Below are 11028 nucleotides of genomic sequence, written 5' to 3' on the forward strand. Positions count from 1 at the left end.
TAATCAGCAAAGTTACGATGACGCTTTCTTTAATCAACTTGGAATAACGATTTCGAGTTTGTTGATCGAGCTATCAAAACTCCTTGTCTATTTTCATTTTCGCAGTGTAAAACTTCACTATGCTTATGTTGAAGAAACACACATGATGTTAGTAGCCTTTTTTGCGTTCGTGAAATTTGTTACAGCATCTCAGCACAAAAGATAACGAAAGAAATCTTTGTCAAGATTTGTTGACAATTCAAACACCGATTCGGACTTGAAAGTGCACGAGCTGTACTATGCAAATGAGCTAATTGTACGCGTCAGACTTTCCTTTCAAAAACTTTTGCCAACTCACCAAACAAGCAGAAACAATAAGAAACCGTCAAAACAGGTTTTGGTTATGATGAACCATTGTCTGAGAAACTCACAAATTAACTCGATACCAGAGTGTAGAGTTTTCTTGCTATATTCTTAAGTCAGAACAAACGCAAAAACATACGCGTAAGCTTACAACTAGCGTGAGCAGATCTTAGTATTCATTCCCAGCGCGAGATTGAAGTCTTGTTTTTGACCCTGAAAAACCCACCTTTTCCGTTAGCTCAGAGCATAAAACTACATATAAGCGCCCTGGTTCGTATTCCCTGCCTTATTCCCTGCCATCGCTGTGAAAAATACGCAAAAGAATCTCTCAACTCTCACCATTTGATCACACAACGTGACAACATCCACGCGAGAGCCCCCGACACGTGCGTGAATCCGCGCGGATATATGACGTCAGGATGGTGCCATTTGTTCTAAAAATAGAAAAATTGTCCCATATCATAGGTGCGCGCGAATCCCGACACTTACGGTCTCCGTCCCCGATTATGGCTCCTGCTTGAAGATGATTTAGTGTTGTGGACCTCCGAAATGAATTTTGAAAATGCCGAGGTTTCGTTGGGCCCCCGTCGAAATTTCAGCTTTCCAAATTTGCTACATCGATTATTATACCGTTATCAACTTTTAGCTGGGCATAAAAAGAGCGAAATTCCAAGTAGTATGTTTAACTTAAACAATTATAGTGCGTGATGAATGCCCCTTGCTTGGTTGGCGAGGAATGCTACATCTTGTTTCTTAATATTGCCCCGGTATTAAAAAGCGAAAATAATTCTTTTGTTTTTTTGTTTTTTTCTTTTTAAAAAAAACCTTCTCTAAGCAATATGTTATGTTCGTATGACACATGTTGCAGTGTAGCCATTTAGTCGAGGAAAGTCTAAAAATAATAGTTTGCAAAGCACCAAAGAGAAACAGAGATAGTGAAGATTACGGAAGACTAAACTTGAAAAATTCAGTGCCCCTTTTTCATGGGATAGCCTTCACGTATCGTCTCTGAATTAGCTGAAGATGAAAAGAAAGCAAATTTCTTACTCCACTGATTGATGATGATGTTCGCCAATATTCTTCACCCTGTTGTAGATCATCAACTTGTTCGTGGCCGTCATCATGGATAATTTTGACTACTTAACGCGTGATTGGTCAATTCTTGGTCCTCATCATTTGGACGAGTACGTGAGGGTCTGGTCCGAGTATGATCCTGAAGCACGGGGTTGCGTTAAACACGTGGATATTGTGACTGTTCTCAAGCGGATAGCACCACCCCTGGGGTTTGGAAAGTTTTGTCCACACAGGGAAGCATGCAAGGTACAATTATTTGTTTTAATCCAGTAGTTTCTAGTGGTTGCAGTGGGAATGTTAATGGCAAGCAGGTAGTTACCCCAGGGGTGCGTCGTCAACACCCCTTCCCTGGGGTTGTTTAACCCAGAGTTCCTAGGGCTGTGGAGGAGCATGCAAGGTAAAATGATTTACTTTAATCCAGTATTTCCTAGTGGTTGGAGTGGGAATGTTAAGGGCAAGCATGTAGTTACCCGAGGGATGTGTCCTCAACAAACCTTCCCTGGGGTTGTTTAACCCAGAGTTCCCAGGGCTGTGGAGGATTGGAGTGGGAATGTTAAGGGCAAGCAGATACTTACCCGAGGGGCGCTTCCTCAATACACCTCCCTGGGGTTGTTTAACCCAGTGTTGCCCAGGGGGAGACAGTTTCACTTGTGCTGGGCTTCTCTAGCCAGATTGTTCTAACGAAAGGACGTTTTGGGTGATCCTAAAAATTGAAAGCGTTGCAATTACGGACTCTACTCTAGTGCCAGGAATAGTCTGATTGGATTTAGAGAATTCGTTTCCTCTTAAGAATTCATTGTAAGTTGTAATTGCTCGTTCAGACCCTCAAATATAATCAGGAACCAGATTTCTGAGGTATAGTTGAAAAGTAGTTACAAAGTATTTATTAGTAAACCCACAGGGTAATACACTGTGATGCGGTCGGTTACATACCACTTCTCGAAGAAACATTTCCTACCACATGATCAGATGTCTAAGGATGAAGAGTAATAAGTCCTAACAAAATTTTGATTTGTATGTCCAAACGGAAGTACACTGCCGCACAGCTTTGTTAACTTTGTCTCTTTATTTCTACAGCGCCTTGTGACCATGAACATGCCACTGACCAAAGATGGAATGGTCGACTTCAACGCTACCCTCTTTGGACTCATACGATCATCTCTGAACATTAAAAGACCTGAAGGTAAAGCACAAGCTATCCTTGAAATCTGGAAGGGCAAAATGCTCAAAATGCCAACTTATTACGGCTTAGATTAAAGAAATAAACGTAAAACTTAGTACTCCTGTTAGTTTTAAATAACTTGTTTCTTTGTTTTTGCAGGGAAAGGGTCGATAGACAAAGCTAATGAAGAAGTCAGGAACATAATTCTTCGTATCTGGCCAAAGACGTCGATGGAGCTCTTAGATAAAGTGGTGCAACCTCCTGGAGTGCGTGAGTAATTCCTTTTTTCGGGCGCTCCATATTTTAGATGTTCGTCTCTACGGCGCCCCATGGATTTTTGGTAAAATGCTTTAGAAAAGGAAAAATAAACAAGGGAAAATTAGGAACAAACGAGTAAATGTTCATCAGAAATACTACAGGGGATAATGGGTCGGTAATCTATACTCAGGGGTGTTGGTTCTTCGAGTGAAAAACAACAAGATGTTTAGAAGAAATCAAAGAGTTTAAGAAGAATTTCTAGGTAACAAGAAAACTAACTGCTGTTGTTAATGTTTTTGTTTTGTTTTTGTTTTGTTTTTTTTTTTACTGCATAGGCGATGACGTCACAGTTGGCAAGTTCTACGCTACCTACCTGATTCAAGAGTACTTTCGCCGCTTCAAAGCGAGACAGAAAGCGCAAGACCAGGCCAATGAGATGCCTGGAAACAGCACTGTGGCTTTACAGGTAAAAACTGTTAGTGTGTTTGTCAGTGTCCATTCAGGTTGTTGACTAAGATAAAACCGAGTAACCATAGCGACCGGAGAGTTTTAGATTCCTTAGTTTGGGGAAAGGTTTCAAAATCGAGTGTCCGGCACTAGTTTAAGGCCGCCGTTTTCACATCGAGGGTTTTGTTTTGATTAATTTATTTTTTGACCCTGAGGTTGCCAAACAACTGTCGTATCAAAGTTTTTCTTGCTGTGGTTTTCCTTTGTTGAATTTTTGGACTAGCTCGCGTTTTTTGTCCCTGATTGCTAAAGAATCGGGAATTCTGCAACGAAGATTTGTCGAGCATGCGCTAGTTCTCTCGTCTGTTTTTGTTGTCCAGTAAAAGACGAGTTCAAACACTCCGACACCAACTTGTCGGTAGACCCTTTTCTTTTCTCTGAAAAAAAAAACTATTGTTTTTTTTTTGCTTGTTTTCAACTAAAGCATTGTCTTTCTCTTTCCTAAATGAGTGGAACGGCCATACAGACAGAAAAAGAATTAGCCTGTTAGAAAATGACCCGGAGAGCGCTTGAGTCGAATTGTCTCTGACGAGAAGATTTTAACGAATTAAGCGCTCCAACCACAGAGCTATGGTAGACTCGTGGTGAACTAGGCCATAAAACACATGCCATGTCATGTTGCAAGTCTTATTAATATCCTAGTGATAAATGGTAATGATGATTGAAAGTGGGTGGAATTCTCTGAGTTTTCTGAATTGCTCGCGTTAAATGAATTGCTGATCTGGGTGGCTCACCTTACCCCCACCCCCACTCCCACCCGTTCAACCCCACCTCCCCCTCCCGGTCCTTCCCGCGTCAGCTATTGATGCTGTTTTGTACTGCCGTGCGGCATGACAGGGAGTTCCGTATTGCCCTAATTATTATCACGCCCGTAGTTATAATCTCCATCTCTCTTTCTATTTCCGCTTCCCAGGCGGGTCTTAGGACGCTTCATGGTCTCGGACCACAGCTTCGTCGGGCCATTTCCGGTCAGCTGGGGAGTGATGATGACGAGCTATTCTTAAAAGAAGACGCTTCACAAAAAGCCCAGGTAAACCACATCTACATGAACACCTCAGGATTGACATTTTTCTGTAGTTGCTTTTCGTTGTCAGTAACACCGTGTTTTGATGTCTTTGCAGCACAAGGGATTCTGGGAGAGTCTTAAAAATGCAGTATCAGTATCACCACGTCATAGGTATTCATCTGATTACGTTAAAGGAGCAACGTCACTGTTTGCCCATCTTGATAAGTGTAGCCCAAGTGTTTCAAGTTGTCGTTTTTAATCCGTGTCAGTCTTCTCCATCCTTAACCTTCCCTGTTCCTATATGGTTAAATATTATCACTGTGCTTTATATCTTAGTTAACTATTACGGGGACAAGATAACTCAAAATACCGCGACTGAGCTCCTTCAAGTCTCACGTGTCCTCTGATCGCATGTCATCCTAAGAAAATTGCTTTTCTTCACAATATTTGTTACCTTTCTCGGCTGAGTATTGGTTATTTACAGCACGTATTATACAGCTGAACCTCGCTATTTCGAACTCTCAAGGGAAGCAGTAGTTCGAAATAGTGGATAGTAAATGACTGAAGGGGGAATTTAAGGGAAATAGTTTAGAGTTCGAAATTACGGGGGATTCGAAATAACCGAGTTCGAATTAGCGTGGTCCAAGTGTATATTTTTTCATCTTTGTTGACATTTTTGTTTTCAGTTTTAAACGACCGGCTTCTTTCCGCTTGTCTACTTTTCTGGGCAAAAATGGGCATGGTCTTGACACAAAGAAGAAAAGCTCCTCAATGTCAAATCTTACTGGGACGAGGGTAGGTTAAATAATGAGCGCTTAGGTTGGCTTCAAAGCAAACAGTATACACTTAATTACTGGTCCTTTGGGAAACAATAAGTTTTATTTTCCCGAGAATCTCGGATGTTTCCGGACACGGAGTCAAAAGAAACATCGAAATTCGCGGGAAAACTAAACTAACTGTTTCCAAAAGGACCAGATAATAAATGTTTTGTTATGTAGCTGGAGTTAAGTGTAAAAAAATTAGGCAAGAAGAGGTCAGAGTAACTTCCGGTCAGTGTGAGAACGAGCAACAAATGTGTAATTGTTGCTCGCCGGGTTAACATTTAAATTTAGTCATTGCTGCGTGACCATAAATCAACCAATAAAAGCGCATGTTAGATTTACCTAAACTCCAGCTATTGAAGCAATAGACCACAAGTTTTTATGGTTTATAGGCTGATAAACCACGCGGGATGTTGGAAGAACATGAGAAGAATTCGTAAATCACGAGCTGCAGGCGAGTGATTTACGAATTTCTTCGAGTGTTCTTCCAACATCCCAAGTGGTTTATCATGCCTCTAAACCATTAAAACTTGTGGTCTATTGCTTTTATATAATAATTCGGAAGACACGCGAAATTTCCATGAGTTTACTGGCACAGTAAACCATAGCTGATTGATCAATCGGAACGCGCGCATTCATTTAATTATTATCTAAATAACAATAACGTGTGTTTCCTCGACACCTCAAGGTACTGATGGTCGAGTGGAAAAACTCTTCAGGGTTTCCCTAGAAGGGGGGAAGGGGCAAACATTTACTGTTTTGCTACATCCCGCAACAAAGCAATACAAATTTCCATAATATTTCTATCGACTTATCCAACAATCATAACCGGCCCTCCCTTCTCTCGGCTAATCTAATCGATGCTCAAAGGTATTTGCCGTAATCTGAACAACTTAAAGAATTTTTTTCAAATTGTACTCACCCAACGCCTCTTGCAATTTTAAGCTAATTCTCAAACATCTCTCGTTGTGTAAATCCTTTATTGCACTCCCATCCACATGGTTACCTATTCTTATTTCCGCAGTGAGCTGTAAATTTCTCAGGTATCAATATTCTTTTCTGATACTTGTTGTTGTTGCAGCCTTCAGCCATGTTCAGTGATCAACCTTTTTTAGTACCCAGCGCTGGTACATCAGCAGATGAAAACGCGAACGAAAGCGAGGGTGATCAGCCTCGCATTGAACTTCCTTTGGGAGACCCGGATGATCCGGGATTTTTGACTGCCCTTAAGGGGCATCCAGGCCTAAAAACTGCATCGAGCTTGCCACTAAGGCCTAATCAATCACCTGAACCAAGACGTTATACGAGGCAGCGAAGCAGGAGTGAGATTTTAGGCTTGACGCCACGACCAGCCTCTGGGGACGCTTCCTATTTGGGCCGTGAACTCGACCGTGAAAGGTCCTCAAGTATCAAAAGCCTTCTCGAGAGTGCGTTAGTCGATGAAGGTGTTTCGATAACCTTGGACGACCCACTTGTTCGGGTTGCCGAACAAGAAATCGCCGAAGCTTTCGACGTTTCGGAAGACGACCTCAACGAAGCCGCGGAGAGAATTTTAGCTCAAGCTAGCGATCGGGAGTCGGCGACCGAAGAGGAAGACTTCGGTGATGTCAGGATCGCGGCAGAGGCAGATAGCACAAGGAGCTCGCCCTTCATTTCGCCTCGGTGGTCAAGTGAGCCTGACACTCCAATTATTATCACCGATCTTTGATGTCTCTGGTGAATCGAGACTGCAAAGGCGAAAATTTACACCGTTGCTAAGGAACGCATCCACAGCTCGTGACGCGATGCTGTCACGCAATTGGTTAAGAGAGTTCCCTTACCAGTGCAACCCAATACGCTTTGCCAGCAACGATTTCATGTGGAAACGGGTTCCAGAAACGCCCGCGGTTTTGGGTCAGCAGCAACAGAACACGTTCCAAAAGCAGAACATCCACTGCTTAGAGAATGGCCGCAACAGTAAAAACAGTGTAAATCTTTAACGCATTTAGCACAGGTATATTATCTGTTAAAGCTAATTGAAATTTTACTGCATCGTCATCTTTGTATATCACACATTCCCTTTCATCTTTTGGCTAGGCAAAGAGTTCAGACTTTTATAGAAACAAAGCTATATAAATTAATATTGAGCAGCTAGATGCAAAACATGAGAGGAGCTCGTAGAATGAATAGTAGATTTATTGCTAATTTTTGGGTAGTTGTATTGTGTTTCCTTGTAAGAATTTCCTAGTTTGTCGCGAGTTAATGTTTGTAACTTTAGTTGGTAGCAACTCGTTGCTTTGTGTCAAATTAGTGCCAAAGAATAATTTTATTTTATTTTTTTTCTTGTACTTTTAAGAAGTGCCTTTTTTTAACTTAAAATGCAGCAAAATTGATTCAATTAATTTGTTCATGAGTTCAGTTCTTAAGCCTATGTTAGTTAAAGGGAACTGAAGTTGTATAGTTTAAAGTTAATAGAGGTATATAAAATTGACGAATATTTTCCTTAGGGCATTTTTTGCTTTTTAATTTATTTTTCCTGTGCACTTTGATCCACTTTCTAGATTCGAAATGGTTAATTAGATAATGAAGTATAGCTCTAATTGAGTTCTGTGTACATACTGCAGTATATCCAAATCTGCATTTGAAGATTTGTTTTGTTTTGTTACGAAAGAGTGACAATCAAAGAAGATTTCCAGTTATGTATTTTGTTTCATTAGAAAGTGATACATTTTTAGCTATCCTCTTCACTCCGTATGTGATATAAGGCCTTTAGAAAGTGAGATAGTTATTTAATTAGTAGATGTCTTAGAGCGGTTTTTTTAGTGAGTGTCGAAAGTATTTAGATAATTACTTTGGTGTTGGTTTTACTACGGTTTGAGATTGGCTGAGTAGTCTAATAGACCATTTTACAGTTGTTTGTTCAGTGACCTGGCTTTTGAATGACAGCGAGGCTGTAGCTGACCTCGTTTTGATACAGACCTCACTGTTTTGTTGTGTAAATCAAGTTGTTCTTATGCTAACTAATTGGCATTTAAATGAGAAAAGTAGAAAGGTCTGTATCAAAGCAAGGTCACCTCCAGCCTCGTTTGTATTCATAGGCCAGGTAACTAAGCACACAACTGTAAAATGGCCTGTTGGTAAGTAATTGGTTTGGTTTTGGTTTTGCGATACTCAATTGAAAACTGCTCTATCACAGATAGTTAAGCATTATCTTTCAACAGCTATTTTTTTACCTGCCAATATGACTAGCAACAAATAATATCATCTCATATTGTCAATCTTCTGCTGATCTTGAAGCTGTATAGAAATTAGTCAGAAAAACTCCTATTTTACGTTCAAGCTTGTTTAAACTTGATCTGCGGAGTACTGAAAAAAGGCTTTAATTGTATGCCCTTTAGAGGAAAAAACCTTTATTTTTATTTCGAACGTGGTTAAACATGGTTTGCCTAAAACTGAAAAAACTTTGAATTGTATGCCCTTTACAGGAATCTTGAATCGGCCAAAAAAAAATACCTTAAGTTGTAATTGTAGCAAAGACTTTGAAAAGAATAGTATAACCAAGCATTGTACCGTGCGCTTAGAACTCGTATCCAATTTTTGTTGTGGAAGTCTACAATTTTGAAGAGTTATACAATATTCAATTCTGAAATGTTCCACTACCGGGAAGATATTTTTGTAGCACCATATTTATGCCCCCCTGCGAAATCAATGAACATGATATAGAGTTGTTCCTAGAGCAAATTTTTATCGTATTGTATTGTAGAACCATTTGTATCTGGTTGTAAATAGAGATTTTAATTTTTATAAATAAAAATTCGCGCCTTTAAGGCAGCATATAAAATAAAAAGGCTGAAAACAACATGAGAATTGATCTGCAAATAAAGGATATTTTGTTCGGAAAAATGTTCTGGTTGCCTTGTGATGGTTTTAGACTAATTATTTTCAAACTTATTAATGATGTATCGACTTTAAACAAAGGAAATCATGACCGTGATGGTGTTTAGATATCGGATCTTTATTAGCACATAAATTTTTACGATTTTCTCCGTTTTCTCTTCAGTTTTAGTTTTTACGATAACTGCTGAAATTCTCGCGCGCTCATTGGCTAATTTTCATTATCAATAAGCGGACAGACACATGATTTTATCATTTATGCGAAGCGTCAACGAGCGAGAGCGGACAATTTGACAATTTGTTATCGCAAAAAACAAATTGACATCAGTTTTTCATGCGTCTGTCCTGTTATTGACAATGGATTTCGTCATAACATTGTCAATTTGTCAAGTCGATTGAGAAGATCTATCAAACACTCAAGACAGTGTTCGACCACATTACCAAACACCAAAGCTCGTCAAAAATACGCTACAGGTCGTATTTTCAACTCTTCTCGATGTTTGGAAATGTGGTGAGACACGATCTTTCGTGTTTCATGTATGACATAAACGTGCATACGGATTCGATTCTGGCCCAGTGTTATATATAAATGTGGCTTGAGTCTGTTATTGGTTCTTTCCTTGCTCTGAGGGTTTTTCTAGCGGTTCAAATTTTCCCACTGTTTTCCGTTCTGGAAAACCAGCACAACCTGGATAGAGGACCCTGCTAAGGCTGATGTGGCTTCCTCTCGATATCTTTGTAATTTGTTTCATTACTTACATTAGAAAGGCGACGATCCATTTATTTTTCTCGCTAGTAATACACGTAAGAATTTCAGCATGCTGATTGGCCGAGGGCACGTCAATCCCAAACATTGCAGCAAGTTGAAATTGGATTGCATGTATATTAAACAAGTAATCAAATGATTTTTCTGGTGCATTTTGGAATAAATAACCACTTAAATTCTTTGAAGACTACAAATTGCACACCGCGTCCTAAGGGGTTGTGCAAATTGTTTTGAAATTTGACCACCTATACAAACTGAGCGGAGATTGGTTTCAATAATCGTGGTTCATTAGCTTAAGGCGCTCCGCTTTGACAGGAACAGAGAGACAAACTGCAGCCTGTCCTAAAAACAAGTTATCCCCAATACATGTTTATCAAAACTGTAGCATGGGCAAACATCAAAACGAACGTCATAATTAAAGGGGGGGAAGTGGGGGGGGGGAAGTGGGGGAAGGGGGTAGTGGTGTCAACACGCCACATGTGCTTTAATCGATATGACGAAATGTAGAATTCAAACGATAAAGTGCAGTGATAAACGATGAAAGCGAAGAAAGCGATGAAAAGCGAGCGGTCGGCTACGGACAAAATAAATTACCAGTTATGAACGAATACAATAAAAGAAACAGAAATAACGACCCAAAGGTAGACGATACTTACAAATGTTGTATGACCAGGACGGTTAGGAACACGAAAGAGGAAAGCGGAAGGCGGTAAATGAAACAAGATGACTGTAACGTGGCGATGGAAATGCACAAATATACAAGAAAAACGCATACTAAAGGCAACTGAAGCAAAACAAAATTATGCGAAAAAACCTAACAGAATATTGATTACGTGAAAGCGAGATAAAAGAAAAGAATGTGATGATGACGGAAAGAATGTGCGTACAAACGGGAAAAAATAACAAAAGAATTAAATGCCGCGGCAAGATTCTCCTTGTAGCTTCTCCATAGCACAAGACATATGGGTTGTTGTTCGGTCAACTGATGGCTGGAAATTGGCCAAGTTCTTTGTTTGCTTGTTTGAGGATCGAGTTTTGGTTCACCATTAAGAGGAATTTGAAAACGCAGCTTCATTCCTACGGTTACTTCAGTCTAACTTTAAACCTCCTAATATAGTTTTTACTGTTTTAGGAGAATACAATTAAATCATTAAAACATTAGAAACCTATCGTCCGCTCTAACTCGTCAGGAAAACGGAACTTTTCGAAAACGCTCTTC

At 39.9% G+C, this 11028-nt stretch overlaps 1 protein-coding gene across 2 annotated transcripts in view; it reads left to right on the forward strand.

Moving 5' to 3' along the window:
• Window positions 1–9052, forward strand: part of LOC145502986 (voltage-dependent L-type calcium channel subunit alpha-1D-like) — a 47934-nt gene extending 38882 nt beyond the window's left edge. For both annotated transcript variants that reach the window (XM_081482405.1, XM_081482404.1), the window contains exons 38-45: window positions 1438–1662; window positions 2494–2599; window positions 2738–2848; window positions 3172–3302; window positions 4257–4373; window positions 4465–4520; window positions 5036–5144; window positions 6252–9052. In XM_081482405.1, coding sequence (XP_081338531.1) covers window positions 1438–1662; window positions 2494–2599; window positions 2738–2848; window positions 3172–3302; window positions 4257–4373; window positions 4465–4520; window positions 5036–5144; window positions 6252–6878 — 1482 coding nt within the window. In that variant the 3' untranslated portion in view covers window positions 6879–9052. The remainder of the gene's footprint in view (window positions 1–1437; window positions 1663–2493; window positions 2600–2737; window positions 2849–3171; window positions 3303–4256; window positions 4374–4464; window positions 4521–5035; window positions 5145–6251) is intronic.
• Window positions 9053–11028: the final 1976 nt, after the last annotated feature.

This window comes from Orbicella franksi, chromosome 11, assembly GCF_964199315.1.
Source record: "Orbicella franksi chromosome 11, jaOrbFran1.1, whole genome shotgun sequence".
NCBI lineage: Eukaryota > Metazoa > Cnidaria > Anthozoa > Scleractinia > Merulinidae > Orbicella > Orbicella franksi.